This window comes from Panthera pardus, unplaced genomic scaffold, assembly GCF_024362965.1.
Source record: "Panthera pardus isolate Hobbes unplaced genomic scaffold, ASM2436296v1 HiC_scaffold_8, whole genome shotgun sequence".
Lineage (NCBI taxonomy): Eukaryota > Metazoa > Chordata > Mammalia > Carnivora > Felidae > Panthera > Panthera pardus.
This window is the reverse complement of record NW_026527013.1, coordinates 18,246,389-18,267,450: the sequence shown is the minus strand read 5'-3', so window position 1 is coordinate 18,267,450 and position 21,062 is coordinate 18,246,389. Positions and strand designations below refer to the sequence as shown.

General features: G+C 41.8%; 1 protein-coding gene across 3 annotated transcripts in view; it reads right to left on the bottom strand.

Moving 5' to 3' along the window:
- ARIH2 (ariadne RBR E3 ubiquitin protein ligase 2) overlaps nt 1–21,062 on the bottom strand; it is a 48,909-nt gene that overhangs the window by 6,410 nt on the left and 21,437 nt on the right. For all 3 annotated transcript variants that reach the window (XM_019416762.2, XM_019416763.2, XM_019416767.2), the window contains 8 exons: nt 12,868–12,935; nt 8,270–8,333; nt 6,583–6,733; nt 5,356–5,477; nt 3,785–3,894; nt 2,194–2,311; nt 1,144–1,194; nt 1,032–1,053 (listed from right to left, as the gene is read on the bottom strand). In XM_019416762.2, coding sequence (XP_019272307.1) covers nt 1,032–1,053; nt 1,144–1,194; nt 2,194–2,311; nt 3,785–3,894; nt 5,356–5,477; nt 6,583–6,733; nt 8,270–8,333; nt 12,868–12,935 — 706 coding nt within the window. The remainder of the gene's footprint in view (nt 1–1,031; nt 1,054–1,143; nt 1,195–2,193; nt 2,312–3,784; nt 3,895–5,355; nt 5,478–6,582; nt 6,734–8,269; nt 8,334–12,867; nt 12,936–21,062) is intronic.

Sequence of the window (21,062 nt, the reverse complement as noted above, 5' to 3'; positions counted from 1 at the left end):
AATAGCAGCAAAACTGTGATCTCCTTAATCAGGTAGGTTGTGCTTGCTATGGTCGTAAATATTAGGGTTGCCCGTATAGGTGGTAGAACTATATAGCAAAGCAAAGGATGGTAGTAACTCTGGGTGGTAAGGGATGGGGAGACTATGGGAAGGGACACACAGGGAACTTCTTGAGTGTGAAGAATGTGATGGGGTGTTCACTTTGTCATTTCTCTTTAAACCGTATGCATGTCTTATGCACTGTTCTAAGTAGATGATACACGTCCCTCTCACTCAAATGCACAGGGTGGGATACCACTGAGGAAATATGCCACTACCAGTGGTCTATCTTCATTCTACACTTCAATCGCTATTTCCTTCTAATGCCTTGCCATGTTCACTCTGATTACAGTGGGCTCCTGGGAAAAATAGCATGAGATGAGACCCTTACAAAGAGAAACCCTCAGGGCCCCCTGGTCAGCATCAAAGCTGCTGTGTAGACTTGTCTGGACATACTTTCTACTTGGATTTTATTTCTTTATTTGATCTTGCAGGAAGAAAAGCAAAACCAACAGGTCCTTCTATGCAAGCCACTCCTGATGGATGAAGAAGATCCGAAAGGCCAAATCAAAAGACCCTGTGGAAACTTTATAAAACCTTGAAGGAAGACTATTATGTTACTCCTTCCAATAAAACAGCTGCTCTAAAAGATATCTGTAAAGTAGCACAGATAAGCCCCGAACTTACCTGCCTTGGCAAAAATAAAAAGAACACACTGAAATCTTCTTGGGTGACTGAGGATCATGAGGTTGTCAGAGAGTCATCCCAACCTTCACTTCTGACTATACGTGTGAGCGAGATGGCAGCAGGATTATAAGAGGCACCAGAAAGTAATAAGTCAAAAATCAAGAGCTGCTTTACGCTGGCGATTATAAGTGACCAAGGCTGCCCTTTGTTTGTCACTTTACTACAAAAGCACTCACTAAACAAGCACTGGAGACCCATGCACAAGACTGTGCTGCTGGGCCTTGTGCACCACACCTAGGACTCACCGTGTTTACACTTGGAGCATTGCTGTCAGAGGGAAACAGAAGAGAACATGTTAAGGGCACGCTGACCAAAGGCTCCATGGCACATATGCAAAGGGTATAGGCTTCTGCTCACCATGTGATTGCAGCCTCCGTTCTTCTCAATGCAGATGTTACACTTTGGACACTGAGGAGACAGAAGGGCGCCATTAGGCTCACACACCACCAGGCTGGTTCTAAGACAAATTACACAAAGCTCCTGGCACCCGTGCCCAGCAGCTCATCGTGCGAGCCCTTCTGGGGAGGAGCATCTCACTTAAATGTGGCGGGTCGCTGAGGCTGGAACAGCAATTCAAGGAAATGAGGTCAGCACATTTGGCTCTGAAACACTCCAAGCACTGGCTGAGCCCCACTAAGTCTTCCACCATCTGTCTCTGCCACAAGGCTGCTCAGATTAAGCACAAGCTGAGTCAGCACAATGTCTTCCTGCTTGGAAAGAATGCCAAGCAGCACAAGAGCTGCCACACCAGACCACGTCCTGGTCAGCTTGCCTGGACTTCTGCCTCCACGAGAGAGCAAGGAAACAACCTCTAAAGCTCACCTGTTATCATTTGAGAGGTGCCACAACGTAGGCAGCAATGCAGAGACCAGTATGACGCTCTGCTCTCCCACTGCCACGAAGTAGACTATGTTTAATGTCACAGTCACAGCTGTGTTGTGAGTGCAGCAACTCAGCACATGACTGGCATAGGATAGGTGCCAAGTCACCCAGGGTTCAAGGGGCTGAGGGCCATGTTTTCCCATGGGAAGTTTCAGAATGAGAACTGGGCATGCCCAGGCTTGCGTGAAAGCCTCGCTCTTTATTATGTGTTGCTATCAACCACCTCCCGCCCAGGGCTATTAAAGCCTGGGAGGCATTAAAACAAAATCTGGTTTTCTTCTAATTAGTTCTTCTACTGGTCAAACTTTTCCAGGTAGGTCAGCATTTTATGAAAATAAATGCATCCAACGCATACTATGATAATCCGCTGCCAACTCTGCCAAGTCTGGGAAAGGGTCTGCAGACTTCAGCAAGGGCCCTGGGGCCCTGGGTGTTCCGCACTCAAAAAGCCAGCCAGCCTCCCAGGCGAGGACCTAGGCAGCATTAAGGAGGGCAGATCCATGACAGGTAAGATACAGTCCTTACGTCTTTAGTGTGAGCACTAATGTAGTTGGCTGTTTCGGAGTCGTCTGCACACTTCGTGAGCCATTTCCGGATTGTGGCGCAGTCTGTGGGGGCGTGATACATCTGACGACACTTGAAACTTAAAACCAGAAAAGAAAGACATTCAAATAATTGTTAGGCCAGGGTCCTATGTTTTCAATTTTCCTTCTGTCCAAGCCAAAAGATACTGAATTAGAGCTTTTCAAAGAAGTAAAGTTACCTCTCAAGGCCTTTGGGATCTTTACTTACCCAGAATTATACTTAAAATATTGTATGAATTTCTCTTCAATCTAAGCACTTCTAAGATATACTCTCAATACACGCAAATAAAACGTTTCTGTCTTAAATATCTTGTGTGGTGTCAACCCTCTTTGAAAGGATGTCAAATTCAGAGTTTACTCAAAGTGCATGGTAAGGTGCTCTGAGACAGATAACTTAGCTCAGATCCCAGGCAAAACCGAGATCCACTTTCCGAGAGCCCTTGACTTAGCTCCCAGCCAGATGCACACAGTATGCACATCTGTCAGAATGGGTGCTGCCTGCATGATACATCTGACGATGCCTGAAACTTAAAATCAGAAGAGAAAAACACTCCAACACTCACTGGGCTACAGTTCTGTGTTTTTAATTTCCCTTTATCCAAGCCAATACTATGTTGGGTAGTGAAGGCTCTCAGGCAAACAGTCTAACAAATGCCCCAGGGGAACAAGTTCATAACAAGTGACACAAATGATGGAGAGCAACTATGCTACTGGTTCTTAACCTTTGGTAAGCCACAGACTCCCTCAACAATGTCTTGAAAGGCAAGAACACACGCGCGCGCACACACACACACACACACACACACACACACACACACACACACACACACTTTCCATGTAGTTTCTCTGAAGCGCTACCATGAATCTTCTAGGGAGGCATGATTAGGGACAGACATAGATATGGACCTAAATTATGGCTCTGCCATTGCCTTGCACACCTCCATTTCTTCCCCAAGAACATAAGGGTAATGGTATCAATTGTACAGAGTTGTGACAATGAAGTTGACATGATGAGAATAGTGTCTTTCCCATGGTAAGCCTTCAGTACACGTTAGCTATTCCCATATCTATCAAATGGAATAAACTCCAAGTAGATGTAAACTACTTTTATGAATTACAGTGTTTTAAAATTAACCTACGCAGGCCAACATGGAGAAAGATTCAGATGCTGAAGATTGTTGCTTTCAAATACAGGGATTTGGGATATGGGATTATCTGTGCAGGCAAATACACCCCCACATAGACACAATCTCTGTGCCATGAGTCTTAGCAGCATAAACCACAGCATAGTCTCCAAGAATCTGTGCCACTTTTTTTGTCTCTGAGCACTGTCAAACATCCCATGGGACGTGAAATGCTGGGTACATACTTGGAGCACTGCCCAAGTGGAGCCCACTTGGAGCAGAGCTGCTGTTTAGGCTCTAAGACCCTGTCTTTCCCGGTCCCACCCTCACCCACAGCAACAGCAGTGGTGCTTTGGAGGAGGACAAGGCAGGAGCCCAGGGTTGCTCAGCACTCACACTCACTCTTACCAGAAGACCTCGTTGCACCGATTGCACTGTACTCGGCGAGCTCTAGGCTCCTGTACCCGAATAACCATGGGGCAGTCTGCACCAGGGCACAGCTGGAGCTGGTAATGACTCTGTGAACACACCAAGGGGAAACAATGAGGACATCCCCTAGTCACTGCTTCCAAATCAGACCTCCCTGAGAGCTCAAACACCTTCTGTTCTTCCAGCTGATGACTTCCATCAAAGGGCTATAGGAATTCAGAAAGGATGCCACAAGGAACAGCATTAGGTAGATACTGAAGACCTCTAACGTTCAGCTAAAACTAGACAGCAAATCACTGGAATGACTTAAGGCTAGATCACAAAATGGAATACAGAATTGTGTCTGTGAGATGAAAGTGCACAGGTACCAGGTCTGGAAAGGAACGCAGCCCAATCAGCTGTGCATCTGAAGGTATTATATTAAGTGAAGTAAGACGAAGAAAGACAAATACCATATGATTTCACTTATAGGCAGAATCTAAAAAACAAAATGAACAAACACAAAACAAAAAGGGGAAGGGAGTTATGGGATGGGTAAAATGGGTGAAGGGGGTCAATTATATGGTGATGGATGGTTAACTAGACTTACTGTGGTGATCACTTTATAACATATACAAATACTGAATTATTACATCACACACCAATTTTCCCTAAAAACAAAAACTCTGAAAGGCTCGATGACCCTCACGCATGTACCAAAGGCAGCAAACAACACAAAGAACAAGGCACTGCTTATCCCACAGCACGTGCATGAGAAGACCGAGATGAGTCAATCCAGTAAGCTCAGGCACAAAAGACAAAGATGAAAACTGTGCTGCATGAAAGCAGCAAGTCTCAACTGGAAGCCCAATGGAGGGGATGGACTCCAAACGCTGGAATTCTGGACAGGTTTTTAAACTGCACAAGAAGCAATACCCCTTCTTTGTGCTAAATCACACAGGGAACCAAATGCAAGAGCAACTCCTGAGATCTCCATGACTCATGTTCATCCCCTGACATACAACAGCTTGTTAAGCAGCTGGGTAGAAGGTGAGCACGCCTGACCATTCTATCAGAGAAAATCAAGGTTCAGAGAGGTAAAATAATGGGTCAAAGCCTACACAGTGAGGAAGTAAGAGACGTGGGATTCACGTTATTGTCAGTCTGACTCCAGGGCGTATGTTCTTTCACTACCACTTTAGTGGTTTCTAAACTTTTAAAAAGCTGTGCAGCTCTTTCTTCAAATTACAGCATGTAGGAACGCCTGGATGGCTCAGTCAGTTAAGCGTTCAACTTCGGCTCAGGTCATGATCTCTCATGGTGTGTGATTTTGAGCCCAGCGTCAGGCTCTGTGCTGACAACTCAGAGATGGAGCCTGCTACGGGTTCTGTGTCTCCCTCTCTCTCTGCTCCGTCCCCCACTCATATTCTGTCTCTCTCTCAAAAATAAATAAACATTAAAAAAAAAAAAAATACAGCACCTAATGGCAGCTTAGTCTACAAAGTAACTGTGATGAGAATGGATGGGAAGTAGGTCCAGGAAGACAGAGGCACAACAGGGGCTGGTCATACCTCCACATAGTCCCTAAAGAGGTAGCGCCTGTATTTGTCTCTCAATTCTTCATTGGGCAGCAATGGAAACACGAAGTCCTCTGGTGTTCGCAGTGGGCAGTCCTGAGCCATGCAAGAGACTCCTGTTGAACAAAGGCAACACGATGGACAACTGCGTCGCAGAAGACACAACAAGAATATATTTCCCCACTGAGTTCAACCAACAAATTCCATATAGGATTCCTTATAGGAAACCCTTGAAGCCACAGAATGTATTAAAAAAAAAAAAAGAGAGAGAGAGAAATTAATATGTTTACAATGATGCAACTAAGATTTCTCTCAAATTACATATAAATCACAAATAAATAGCACCATTAAAAAGGCAGTATCATCTAAAAAATCCTATACAGTACTTTGGGCACCTGGCTGGCTCAGTTGGTAGAGCATGCCACTCTTGACCTCGAGGACGTGAGTTAAAGCCCTGACTGGGCACAGAACTTAATTAAAAAAAAAAGAAAAGAAAAATCCTAGGGGCACCTGGATGGCTCAGTTGGTTAAGTGTCTAACTTCAGATCATGACCTCATTGTTTGGGAGTTTGAACCCACTTTGGATCCTCTGTTTCCTCTCTCTGCCCAACTCCTCCCCTGCCCCTCCACTCGTGCAAGTGCACGCTCTCTCAAAAATAAACATTAAAAAAAAACCTATATGGTTCTTGGCTAACAATTTCATTTTGTGATGTTTAATATTATGTGCAAGTGATTTCTACCCAACACAATGAGATTCTGCAGACACCATTAATGTGATGCTAAGTTAGATCCAATATCAAGTCATATTCTAACAAATACTCCTAGAACCAATCACCAAATCTGAATTATGCTACCTAAATAGCAGCAATCTCTGAGTGTTTCTGAGTTATGGTTGCCACTTGGGCTATCAAGATAGGGTAGGCAGCTTAAGGACAGTTCTCCCAAAAAGGAGCCTTGCACTCACACTAATGTTTACATATATGCCCAAACAATAGCCTTAATCATCTCGTTTTGTTCAGGACTGAGAAAAACCTTGCGACTGTTCAACCAATCAACCTGTTGGTTGGTTCCAAGCTTGAACCAATGGGAACCAATGGTTCTGACAATAAAAACCTCAATCAGGCTCAGAAGAAAACACGCAGCTGACCTGAGTACCTAAAGGGGCAGAGTTGAAGATAAATACTTCATGCTAGCCTTTTACAAATTCTGTGGCAAACTCACCTACACCCACACCGTCCTTGACAAGTACTGAGCAGTGTTGCTCCCAGCAGCTACGGCAAAACTGGTGCTGACAGGCCAGAGAAAGTAGGTTTTCCTTCCGCACAAACTGCATACACACTGCGCAGTGGTGAGGAGGGTGGGCTGTGGGAACCTGGGGAGAGGCGGAACAGAATGAGTAAAGAGGAGCCTCTAGAGTCTGGGAGGCCACAGGGGTGCCTCACACAGCTAGGTCTTTGGGAAGTGATTCTGACCCTGCAACAAGTGTTAGAGCTCAACTGAAATGTGTGGGCTCTACGGGTCCCAAGAGTTCTGAACAGAAAGCATAGATGAGGAAGACTTCCTAAAGGAGATGGTGCCTGAGTGTTTGCCCTGGACAATCTCTCGGATTCAGAGAGGCAGAGGAAGGCTGAATGGAAAACTTACAGTAGTTTGTAATGTCAGGCTGAAAAGCTCAGGATTTCCAAATTGCCAAGGTCCTTAGAGGTCATTCAGTTCAACTTCTGCTTTTAGAGGCTACTGGGTTCTTTTATAAACTGCCCCATTTGATGAACACAGCTGTCCCTCAACAAGTACTATAGAGGCTCTTAGAGGCTGAGCTGAGCGTGTAAAGCTTCTAATAGTCCCACTGCAGGTTTACTTGTCAAAGACAGTGCTTTCCCCATTATTAATGCCCAAAACACAAAATATTACAGCTTTTACTAAGTCACAACTCATCCTTAGCATACTGCAGAGATGTCGAGTACAATTAATTTAGAGGATGAGGAAGGCTCCTACTAGGAAAGAAACCTTCTAGGATGTGGGCAAATAACCGCAAAGCTTGAACTCCAGAATCCATGCCATGCTACACAAACTGACAGACAAAGACAATGTGGGGACCCCTGGCCCAAGCCACAAACTGATGGAAAAGTCCACTATTAGGTTCTTGGTTAGCTCACTGGGAATACAAAAAACAATTTGAAGAAAAAGACCGTATTCTCATGTTTATCTAGTATGCTCCTAGAAATGTTCTCCCAAGAACTACTGAAGTGGCAATTTGAGCCCCAATTATTCCTCCTAAAGAGTGTTTCCAACATGGCCTTATTTATTTGAAAATATTTGCTAACTCCTAAATACACAGGAAATTGCCATGCACACTGTAAGATATAGTTCCTATCCTTAAAGCACACACAGTGTGGTAGGGGAGCTGAAAGGATGAGTGAGTCGGTACATCACACACGCAAAGACTTCAAGGCATAACTAGAGGATTTTGGAGAGGAGAGATCACGGGAGACAGGCTTTGTGAGAGAGAGCTCAATTTGGGTCTTTAAAAAATGAGTTCCACTCCCACAGACAAAGATGGGGACAGGGTCTGAACATTCCAAGCTGGGGACAGCATGAGAAGAGTCAAAGAGGCGTGCAGTAAGCTTGGGAACACCAAAGAACCCAGCAGGAATGGAACGCAGGCTGTGTGTAAGTGTAAAGAGCAAGGTGAGGCTGGAGAGGGCCCCAGGACTGGCAATGATTTATTCTCCATCCATGAGGAAACTCTTCCAACTATAATGGAAATGGAAGATTTAGGTCCATGTTGGAACAAAAATCTCAGGCATGCTGTACCAGAAACAAAGCAAGATGGTTCTCAATAACACCTTAAGCCACAGCAAGAGCCATGTGTGTCAGGAGAAGCCTTGCTCAAATGGGAGACACTCACATGTTTCGAGGGACTGGGCTGAACTCGAGCCTCAACAAGCAGCTGAGCAGAATTAGACTTGTATCTGCAAAATACAAGCAGAAATAAAGGGAATCAGAAATGAAGATAAGCATTTTAACCTGTGAACAAAATCAGAAGACACCAACAAGTGCTGCAGTTGCACTAAAGTGTCTTTGTCTCTAATTACTGTCTGACAGAACCAAGCTTCCTTTTCCTTTGTATAAATACTTTTTCCTCTTTCAACTTTTTAGTTCTCAATTTGTATGAGAATAATAACCCTGCTTCAAAGATACGAAACTATAAGAAAAATACTTATGAAATACCATATCTGTTTTCAATCCCTTTCATGAAATATAAGCAAACAGCTCTGTGTCTTCAGAACAGGGAATGATATCTTAAGACATAGAAAATGCAGAAGTGCCTGGCTGGCTCAGTCAGTAAAGTATGCAACTCTTGATCTTCTTGGTTGTGGGTTCGAGCCCTGCGCTATGCGTAGAGATTATTTAAAAATAAAATCTTCAAAAAATAAAATAAAAAAAGGGCACATGGGTGTCTCAGTTGGTTTAGCAGCCAGCTCTTGATTCCAGCTTAGGTTTCATAACACGGTTTGTGGGATCGAGCCCCAACTCAGGCTCTGCACTGACAGAGTGGAGCCTGCCTGGGATTCTCCCTCTCCCTCTCTTGGCCTCTCCCCTGCTTGAGGGCACTCTTTCTTTCTCTTTCTAAAAAATAAATAAACATAAAAAAAAAAAGGGCACAGAAAAAAGTATACAGGGTTCCTGGCTGGCTCATCGGGGAGAAGCATGTGGCTCTTGATCTTGGGGCCATGAGTTCGAGCCCCACATTGGGTGTAGAGATTACTTAAATAAATAAAAACTTAATTAAAATTAAAAAAAAAAGCATAAAGGAAAACTCTGAAATATTATGTTACATTTAAGAACGTCAGTTCAGGGTGCCTGGGTGGCTCAGTTGGTTAAGCATCTGACTTCGGCTCAGGTCATGATCTGGTGGTTCACGAGCTCGAGCCCCACATCGAGCTCTGAGCTGACAGTGCAAAGCCTGCTTGGGATTCTCAGCTCTCTGTCCCTGTCCCCACCCCTCTCTCTCAAAATAAATAAGTAAACTTAAAAAAAAAAAAAAAAAAAAAAAGGATATCAGTTCATCAGAACACACCATAAAGTGAAAAACCCGGCTATATAAATAAATAGAAGGTAACTCAATACATACATAACAGGCAAAAGACTGATACTCAGAATAAATAAAAGCAAATTTTCTACAAATCCATTTGAAAAGACAAAATAACAATAAAAAACAAAGACAGAACAAGCATTTCATAGGAAAAAAAAGCACAAACGGCCATGAACGAGAAAAGATGCTCAACCTCCATAATAATCTGGGATACTGAAATTAAAAACAATTAGATGCCATTTATACCCACCCACCAGATTGTAAAACTTCAAGGGTGACAGTATCAGGAACATTCATACCACTGGTGGGCATATAACATGGTACAATCACTTTGGAAACATTTTGTCATTTAGCAAAGCTAAAGAAACACACACCCTATTGCCCAGTAACTCACTTCCTACACTCAACCCTAGAAAAATTATATGACACTAGCGGTCATACACACGAGTTTTCAGAGCTGCATTATTTATAACAACAAAAAACTAAAATTCACAGTCACAAATGTTGACAGGAATATGGATAGGATGTCTTAAGATGCAACCTTGTTAATTTAAAAAGTTTAAGAATACAGACAGCATGATTCCATGTCTGTAAAGTTCTAAAAACATCCAAAAGTAAAGGATATATAATTTAAGAACAAATAAGAGGGGCGCCTGGGTGGCTCAGTCGGTTGAGCATCCGACTTCGGCTCAGGTCATGATCTCACGGTTTGTGAGTTCGAGCCCCGTGTCGGGCTCTGTGCTGACAGCTCAGAGCCTGGAGCCTGCTTTGGATTCTGTGTCTCCCTCTCTCTCTGACCCTCCCCCATTCATGCTCTGTCTCAAAAATGAACATTAAAAAAAAAAAAAATCAAAAAGAATAAATAAGAAAATGATCAATACTGAATTCAAGATACTGGTTGCTTCAGAGAAGGAAGGGGGTGTGGCTAAGCAGGAACTGCCACCAGAAGCTTCAGAATAAAATGTCCACTTCTTATTTGAATGGACACTTAAATGTGTTTGCTTAATCATTCTTTAAAACCTATACATTATCACGTGTGCACATACATTTTTGAAAAATTAGTATTTCATAATCAAAATTGGGAATGAGGTATGAAATATATACATTTAAAAATAAAAACAGGGGCACCTGGGAGGCTCAGTCGGTTAAGCATTTGACTTTGGTCATGATCTCACCATTCCTGAGTTCGAGCCCCCGCATCAGGCTCTGTGCTGACAGCTCAGAGCCTGGAGTCTGCGTCAGATTCTGTGTCTCCCCTCTCTCTACCCCTCCCCTGTTCGTGCTCTCTCTCTCTCAAAAATAAACATAAAAAAATAAAAATACAAATAAATAAAATTTTTTTAAAAAAAGGGGCGCCTAGGTGGCTCAGTCAGTTAAGCATCAAACTTTGGCTTGGGTCGTGATCTCACGGCTCATGAGTTCGAGCCCTACACTGGGCTCTCTACTGTCAAGGCAGAGCCCACTTTAGATCCTCTGTCTCCCTCTCTGTCTGACCCTCCCCAACTTGTTTTCACTCTCTCTAAAATAAATGTTAAAAAAATAAAAATAAAAACAGGTGCCTGGGTGGCTTAGTCAAGTGTCCGACTCTTGATTTTGGCTCAGGTCATGATCTCATGGTTGTGGGATCAAGCTCCGTGTCAGGTTCTGTGCTATCAGCATAACATAAGAGAATCCCTGCTTGGAATTCTCTCTTTCCCTTTCTGCCCCTCCCTCACTCACACACACTCTCTCTCAAGATAAATAAATTTTAAAAAGTAAAAATAAAAACAATTATCCTGTGGCAATGAAAGTGCCACACAAAACCCAGGAAAATGCATTACCCAAAAATCAGGAATCTGAGCAGGGAACAATGTCTCATGTAAGTGTGACTTCCTTATTTCACTTAGAATGCCTCCCTTCCACTGCTTTTATTCCTACTTCTCACGCTAGTAACCTTAATATCTGCAGCCATCTTGTCCTTTCCCAAGTTAGGCTACAGAGTCTGGGCAGTGAGAGGTACCCCACTGCTGGAACCTACATGGTTCCAGAATTGTGAGTAGTAGAAACAGCACTGCAGACAATGGAAGTTCACACAGAAGTCTATCTAAATGTATTCGGCTCTTAAGGATAGAGAGTGAGAGTGAGAATGCAGTGGGTGGGATCAGGAGCACACTTGCTCCTTCCTGAGTGAGCTACGCTGCTCCAGTGGGTACAGCCATCCCAGTTATGTTTAGCCTGGAAAAGGAAAGGTATGACCTTCCTTCCTCTGAAGATAAATGGATCACACCATTCAAAAAAAGACTCACTGTGGTGTGAAAGGGCAGGAGCGGCAACCAGTGATTCTCACCAGTGGCAGTTTTGTTCTCTAGGGGTTATTTGGCAGTATCTGCTGATCTTTTTGATTTCACAGACTGGGGGTGCTAATTTCAGTGTGCCAGATTATTATGAAGGTTGAGTATCTTTTCATGTTAATGGTCATTTGAGCTTTCTTTTCTGTGAAATGCTTGTTTGGTATTTTGCCCATTTTTTTAAAGTTTATTTTGGGGGGGGAGCGGGAGGGGCGGCGGGGGGGGGGGGAGACAGAGAATCCCAAGCAGGCTCTACACTGATAGGAGCAGTGGGGCAGAATGTGGGGCTCAGGTTCAAGCTCAAGAACTGTGAGATCCTGACCTAAGCCAAAACCAAGAGTTGGACACTTAACCAACTGAGCCACCTAGGTGCCCCTTGCACATTTTTTATTGTTATTTTGTCTTTTCAAGTGGATTCTGCCAAACCTCCTACAACTCACAGAACAGTGTCCCCATGACAAAGAGTTATCTATCCCAAAATGGCAGGAGTGCTGAGGATAAGAAACCCTAAGCTAGAAAGAAGCACATGCCTATGAAGGTGGGACACAGGGACTCGTCCCAGAGGGTGCAGGAGGAGGAGAAACCCCTCCTCCTGAGAACTTCCAGGATACCTCAAGACTTGAAGATCAGAGCCAAGAGCTCTGGTTCTGATGGTAAGCTGGCCCACCTTTTCTGAAGGTAATATTCAAAAGTATGTTGCATTCCTCACTTGATATATCCAAAAGAAACAAATGGAGATGTTGGCAAGTGTTATCTAGAAGGGCACTGATTACAAATTTAAAAAGGCATAAAAAAACTGAACTAACTTCACTGTCTACAACAGGAGTTAGGAAAAAGCATGGAACATCTATGTGATAAAATACTAAGCCAGCAATAAAACTGAGGTAGAAAAAAATATAATGCAAACATGGAAAAATATTCACCATATACACAGAGGAAAAAAGGATATACAATATGATCCAGTGTTTTAAATATATAATATGCACATTGCAAGGATATACTCCAAAACATAATCACCACTGGGTGGGTGGGCAGAGAAAGAAGCTATGGGCAATGCCATGTCTCTTCCTCCAAACACCTTACCTGTCCAGTATCTCTGCAACTTGCCAGTGGAAATTAACTAATATAAGTTTAGCAACTGAATGAGATACCTAAAAAGAAGAAAGAAAAAAAAAAAATCAAATTACAACTGTAGTTTCTTTCACAGAGCTTCACATTTTGAGAAGTGCATACACATTCATGTCTATAGCAGGCCCAGGCTTGACTTCCAAATTCTTCCTCTTGGTTCTCTGCTTCATCTTTTAAGTTCAGACTCTTATGACCTTAGTGATTTCCCAGATCTCTTTAACTTTTCTTTGTTTTCATTAATGACCCTTCCAAGAAATCAATCTGAATTGAATCTTAAGCAAAACCTCCCTGTCTACAGTTAACAATCCAGTGTTCAATTTAAGCAAAAAAGCTGTGTTCTCTAAAGTGGTCTATGTTCCCTCAAGCTGCTGTAGGAGGCCACACATGGGAAGTGCACCTCTAGTTAGGCCCATTACTTGCAGAAAATCTCTAGGCTTGGACTTCTTGTATAATTCCAGCAAAACAACACACACCTGTATAAAATCTCCAAATTCCTGCCAACCAATGAGCCCTGAATGCAGGAAGATTTAAAAGCCTTGGGGCACCTGGGTGGCTCAGTCAGTTAAGTGTCTGGCTCTTGATTTCAGCTCAGGTCATGATCTCACTGTTCATGAGATTGAGCCCCACATCAAGCTCTGTGCTTACAAGTGCGGATTCTGCTTGGGATTCTCTCTCTCTACCTCTCTCTGCTCCTCCTGCATGTGCACACGCGCTCTCTCTCTCTCTCACTCTCTCAAAATAATAAACTGGGGGGAAAAAAGTCTATGGGCAGTCTTTGTGGCCCCTACCTTTTAAAGCACACTTGTTATTTCCCAAAAATAAACAAACATTGAAAAAATAATAATTTAAAAAAAAAAGGGTGCCTAGGTGGCTCAGTTGGTTAAGCGTCTGCCTTCGACTTAGGTCATGATCTTGCAGTTCCTGACTTTGAGCCCCACATCGGGCTCTGTGCTGACAGCTCAGAGCCTGGAGCCTTGTTTGGATTCTGTATCTCTCTCTCTGCCCCTCCCCTGCTCAGACTCTGTCTGTCTCTCCCTCAAAATAAACAAAAAAATTAAAAAAAAAATGTTTTTCAAGCACACTGGTTATGGCTGTCACAGAGTCTCAGAAGTGCTTTGAGCTAGCAATTCTACTTCTGTAAATTTTTCTGAAGAGATCATAGAGGATAGGTGTACCACAGTGTTTTACAAGAGTAAAAAATTAAAAATAACCTAAATGTCTAATAAAAAGGAACTAGGTAAATAATATATGACATATCCATGCAATGAACTATGCAGTCATTGAAAAGGATGTTACAGAAATAAGTTTGACATAGGAAGAAGTTCATATTTTAATATTAGGCTAAATAAGCCAGTAGTAAGATAGCATGTACATGTTATAGCCACAATATCCTGTTAATAGGGGAAGCAGACTAGTTACAAAAAGGAACAGCCTGAGGTTGTCAAGAGTAGGGTAGGGCCACAGAAGATGGGGTTGTGTTTGGAGGTCTAGATGAGGCTTCCCAGAGAGAGCACTGCAGAGCAGGAGGGTGCCACTAAATCAAGGAGAAACGAGAAGCACACTTGAGGCCAGGGAGCTAAGAGAACACACAGAACCTTAGTACTCTGTTTACTGGACTGAGTCTTTAAACTGGAGCTACCAAGGAACCGTAAGGTAGTACATGCTTGGTCCACAAATAAGAACTGCAGAGAGGGGAGACACAGTGACCAACTTGCAACCCCTGCTCCTAGAGCTCAAGTTACTCCTGAAAGGAGACAGATGCAACTTACTAAGCAAGGGCATGTCCCAGTGCATAATCAGCATCAAAGGTTGTGCACTGAGTGAATGCCTTTCTGTCTTGCAGCCCAGGAACATCTGGAGAAAACCCAGGTCTCAAGACAGCACACTTCACTAAGGATGGGGGTCCCCACTTCTCTTCCATGAATGGGAAGAGGCATCAGACTCAGGCATGTTGCTGTAGTATTTTCTTGTTGAGGACCATGGAGACTTTAGGTCTAGGATTCCTGAATTATAACTGACATTTCTCCTCACTGTAGCCATAACAAAACTATTTATCCACAGCAAACCACTATCACAAAATGAAAAGAGACAAAACATACAGTTTAAACTTAAATAATGGTCTTGAATGTAGCTCCTGGCTACAAACTTTCTTAAAAACCTGACAGTGATACTGTTTTTGGATGACCTCCTCACAGCCTTTTCTATCATCTCTTACCTAATGGAGCCCAGTCAGACCTACACCATCGTCTGTCCTGACTTCTAAATGTCTTGCCATGCTGTGGTATGAAACCATCTGGGAAACCCAGAGAAGTCCTGGCCATGTCTAACAGCCACCTCCCCTTTCTCACCATTGATGGCTTAGGTGAAGCCTTTAAGCTGAGACAGGGGTCAGGCTGCCTCTCATCCACAGAATCCTGAACTTTACTGGACACAGGGGGACCACTCAATGACACCAATTATTAAATGATATCATGTCTGTAATCTGTGGATTTTCAAGATGGAATTCTTCAACCTTCCTTAAGAAACAGAATGTTAACACTCTACCTCGTCTGATCCCTTGATTTGAACAGCACTAACAGCAACAACAAAACCTCAGAATTAGCACACCAGGTGCAGCCCACCTATGGAAAATCTGGCCCTCTGTTGAAACAGAAATTTTATTAATGACTGCAAATCCACTAATGACCAGCTCAGAATATCCCAGCAGATTTGAGTTTTGGTGAGAACAGATTATGTGAAGAGAAGATACATCTAGCACTTTATGGAACTGACAGTGGAGTGATAGGAATCTATTCTTTCAGTGCCAACAGCCAAGAATACGTCAATATATACAAGATAGTAGGCACACACACGTCAGCTGTATGCACCCCCCACTAGCCTTCTGCAGGAAGTGCTACTGTGATCCCTAAGTCACAGATGGGGGTGTGAAAATGGCCCATATTGTGTCCACAGTGTATCACAGAAAATCAGGGATTCTTTCCCTCAATAATCCAATATAAGCCTGAAGACACCCAGAGACAATTTAAGCAAAATGCAGTGTGACTGCACCTTGCCCTATAATGGACACCAGGGAATCTATAGGGAAGTCAGGTTCCAAAAGGCTCTCTGGCAAAAACAGCACAGGGGTAGAGGAAGAGGACCTAGAAGAATTTATGCTAAAAAAAGGAGTCTCAGCAGTGAGGCTACCTCATCCCTGATTTGGGGTCACAAGAGAGAACTGACTGCACACACACCCCAGTAGTATCTCAGAGGAAGCAACCACAGGTGATTTGGGGGCAGAAAAGGATGTGTGTTGGGGGCAGGGGCACTATTTAAGCCATTTTCCACAAAAGGGCCAAGACAAACCTTGGGGAGGATATTAAAACATTAAAGAGTACAAACAGCTAAACTCTCGCAGGAAAGAACTCCCTGAGTTTTCATGCCATTACTGTCTAATGATCAAAGAGTTATTCAGAATCTATCAGAGTCAATACTTCACAACTGGGGAGTCTTCCATTCTTCTCTATATTTTCAATTGTGGAGAACAGAATCTTCCAGCAGAATCAAGATGAACCCTTGCTACACTGTTTTGATCAAGAAATTAGCAACCTATTAGTACTATTGTCTGGACCCCTCCACTCCATAACCTTTAGGATTACCTTCCTGAAACCCTGACTGAAAAGTATTAAGACAGCTCTTACAGAGCTGTTACATCTTGCCAAGATCAGTTCCCACACTGCTTAAAACCCATCACTGCTTTCCAGTACTGACAAGACAAACCTGAAGCCCTTAGTGGAAGTCATCAGAACCATTGTGCCCTGGAGTCCAGCAACAGACCAAGTGATTCTAGCATCCCCATGCACTTTGCTAACTGTTCTCTGCCAAGAATGCCCTTTTCTGTAGCAAATATTTGGAAATTAAAGAACATACTTCTGAGCAGAACTGGTGTGTCAAATAAGAAATCACAAGAGAGGGGCGCCTGGGTGGCTCAGTAGGTTGAGCATCGACTTCTGCTCAGGTCACGATCTCGTGATTGACGAGTTTGAGCCCTGCGTCGGGCTCTGTGCTGACAGCTCAGAGCCTGGAGCCTGCTTCAGATTCTGTGTCTCCCTCTCTGTCTGCCCCTCCCCTGCACATGCTCTGTCTCTCTCTGTTTCAAAAATAAATACATACTAAAAAAAATTTTTTTTTTTAAAGAAAGAAAAAAAAATAAATCACAAGAGAAATTAGAAAATGTTTTGAGGGGCGCCTGGGTGGCTCAGTCAGTTAAGTGTCCAACTTCAGCTCAGGTCATGATCTTACAGTTTGTGGGTTGAAGCCCTGTGTCATGCTAGGCACTGACAGCTCCCATCTTGGAGCCTGCTTCAGATTCTGTGTCTCCCTCTATCTCTGCCCCTCTCCCGCTTGTGTGTGCTCCTCTCTCTCTCAAAAATAAACAAACACTAAAAAAAAAAAGAAAGAAAGAAAGAAAGAAAGAAAGAAAGAAAGAAAATGAAAATGTCTTGAACTGAATAATGAAAATACCACAGAATTTGGTGAGATGCAGCTAACATGATGCCAGGGAGAAATTTACAACTGTAAATGTTTATACTAGGAAATAAAATCCTTAAGTCCCTCTTGAGAAACTAGAAAAAGATGATAAAACTTGAAGCAAGTGAAAAGAAAAAAATAATAAAGAAAAAAAAAACAAGAAATAAATGAAATCCAAACCAAATAATATTGAAAATTAACAGGAGTGCCTGGGTGGCTCAGTCAGTTACGCGCCCGACTCTTGATTTCAGCTCAGGTCATGATCTCACAGTTTTTGAGTTCAATCAAACCCTGTGCCAAGCTCTGTGTTGCCAGCGTGGAAGCTGCTTGGGATTTCCTCTTTCTCTCTCCCTCTCTCTGCCCCTCCCTTGCTCTCACTCTCTCAAAATAAATATTAAAAAACTTAAAAAAAAAAAAAAAAGAAAATTAACAAACCCCATTAGTTGATTCTTCAAAAAAATCAACAAGGGGTGCCTGGGTGGCTCAATGAGTTAAACACCCAATTCTTGATTTCAGCTCAGGTCATGATCTCACAGTTCATGAGTCCAAGCCTCACTCTGACAGGGCAGAGCCTGCTTGGGATTCCTCCCCCCACCCCGCCCCCCACCCCTCACTTGCATACTCTTTCTCTCAAAATAAATAAACTTAAAAAAATAGATCAATAAAATTGATAAAAACTTTAGCTAGATTAAGAAAAAGAGAATACAAATGACCAATAATGGGTGAAAAAGGGATAATAAATTTAAATCTTAGGTGAAATTGACAAGATTCTTGAAAAATACTTAGCAAAACTGACACAAAATAGAGAAGATAAACAGAATAGCTCTTATATCTACTACAGACATTGACTTTATGATCAAAAATTTTCTCACAAAATTCCCATGCCCATAAGTTTTTACTGTTGAATTCTATCAACACCAATCTTACTTTTAGAAACTCAAGGAAGTTATACTTCTTCCAATTCATTTTATGAAGCTAACATAATAACCCTGATATAAAAATCTGACAAAAATATAACAGAAAGAAAATTACAGACCAGTATCCCTTATGAACATAAACACAAAAATCAATCCAAATATTTTAGCAAATTAAATCCAGCAATATAGAAAAAGGACAATATATGATAATGAAGTGAGGTTTATCCAAGGAATGGAAAGCTGATTTAACATGTGAAAACTATTGTAATTCATTGAATTAACAAAATAAAGGTGGAAAAAATGATCATTTCAGACACAGAAAACCCATTTGACAAAATTCATTCAAGATATAAATTTGCAGCAAATCAGGACAAAAAGTGAATTACCTGAGAGGTGAGGGAGAAAAAGTGAACTGCCTGAATCTGATATAGGGCACCTATGAAAAAACATTATACTGAATGCTAAGATCAAGAAAATGGCACAGATGACCATCCTGACCATTTAACATTATACTGGAGGCCCTAGCCAGGGCAATAGGGCAAAGAGAAAAGAAAAAAAAGACATTAAATAAAGATTGGAAAAAGAAGCAAATCTGTCTCTATTCTTAGATAAAATTGATTGTTTACTCCGAATATCCTAATATGCAAAAACTACTACTAGAATAAATGAATTATGAGATAACAAAACACAAAGTCAATACACAAAAATCAAACGTATTTCTATACAGCAGCAAACAAATGAAAACTAAAATTTTAAACAGGTGAAATGTATTTTAGTAATATATTTTATTTAGACCAATATATCTGAAATATTATTTCAACAGGTAATCCACAAAAAATTATTCAAGAACTATTTTATTTTACATCTTTTTTCTTTAAGTTTATTTGAGAGAGAGCTAGCATGTGAGCATGCACGTGGGGGGGGCGGGGGGGGGGGGCAGAGAAAGACAGAGACAGAATCCCAATCAGGCTCCGTGTTGTCAGCACGGAGTCTAATATGGGGCTTGATCTCATGAACCATTAGATTAAGACCTGAGCTGAAATCAAGAGTTGGCCACCCAACCAACTGAGCCACCCAGGCGCCCCTTACATCCTTTTTTTCATATGAATCTTCAAAGTACACTTTTATTTTATTTTTAAATGTTTTATTTATTTATTCATTTTTTAGAAAGCATGAGCCGGGGAGGGGCAGAGAGAGAGAGGGGGACAGAGGATCTGAAGTGGGCTCTGCACTGAGAGCGATGAACTCGATATGGGGTTCGAATTTACAAACCGCGAAATTATGACCTGAGCCGATGTCAGACGCTCAACCGAGCCACACAGGTGCCCGAAAAGTACACTTATATTTTAGAATCACAGCATATACCAATTCAAAATGGCCGCATTTCAAATCTCAATGGCTACATGTGTTCATAGCCACCATACTGAACAACATAGCTACAGACTGAAGACAATCAAAATTAATCAAAATCAAAGCAGGGTTTTTTCGGGGGTGGGGGGCAAGAGGCACACATTAACAGTTGATCCTAAAATCCATGGAAATGGAAATGACCCAGAATATCCAAAGCAATCTTGAAAGAGAAGAGCAAAGTTGGAGGACTTATGCCATCTGACTCTAACACTTACTATAAAGCTATAGTAATCAAGGCAGGAGGGTACATACAGGCTTAAAAACAGACATAAAGATCAATGCAACAGAATAAAATTCAGAAGTAAACTCAGACATTTATGGTTAATTTTAAACAAAGGTGCTAAGGAATTCAAGAGAGGAAACATTCAACAGATGGTTCTGGAATAACTGAACATCATTATGCAAAAACAAAACAGAACTTGGACACTTCATATCACACAAAAATTAACTCAAAATAGTTCACAGATTTAAATGTAAAACTAAAAACTTCTACAAGAAAATCTTTGCAACCTTGGCTTAGGCAAAGATTTCTTACATAAGACAATGAAAGCACATTGATAAACTGAACTTCATCAGAATTAAACTTCTACTCTTCAAAGACATTAAGAAAATGGAAGAGATAAGCCACAGAGGGAAAATAATTACAAATCATGTATCTGATAAAGGATTTAATTCAGAATCTATAAAGAACACATGCAACTCAAGAAGACAACCTAATTTTTAAAAATGGATGAAAGATTTGAACACTTCACCCCAAAAATGTATGAACAGTAAATAAGCAAAAGATCTTCAATATCATTAGTCATAAGGGAAATGCAAATTAAAACCACAAGATACCACTTCACACTCACTAGAATGAATATAATCTAAATGACTGTCAATACCAAGAGCTAGCAAGAATGTGGAGAAACTGGAACCCCTACAGAATGCTGGCAGCAATGTAAAATAGTAGTCACCTCAGAAAACAGTTTGGCAGTTTCTTAAAACGTTAAATACACATATTACAACCTAACAATCCCACTCCCAGATATCTATCCAAGAAAAATGAAAGCATATGTCCATTTAAAGCCCTAGACATGAATGGTCATGGCAGCCTATTTCAGAATAGCTTCAAACTGGAAACAACCCAATGTCCACAACTGATGAATGAATGGATAAAAAAAATGTAATATATCCATACAACAGAAAATTCAGCAATAAAAAGGAAAGCACTACTGACATGTAATATGACATGGGTGAACCTCAAAAACATTATGCTCAGTGAAAGCAGCTGGACACAAAAGACTACATATTGTATAATTCCTTTGATATGAA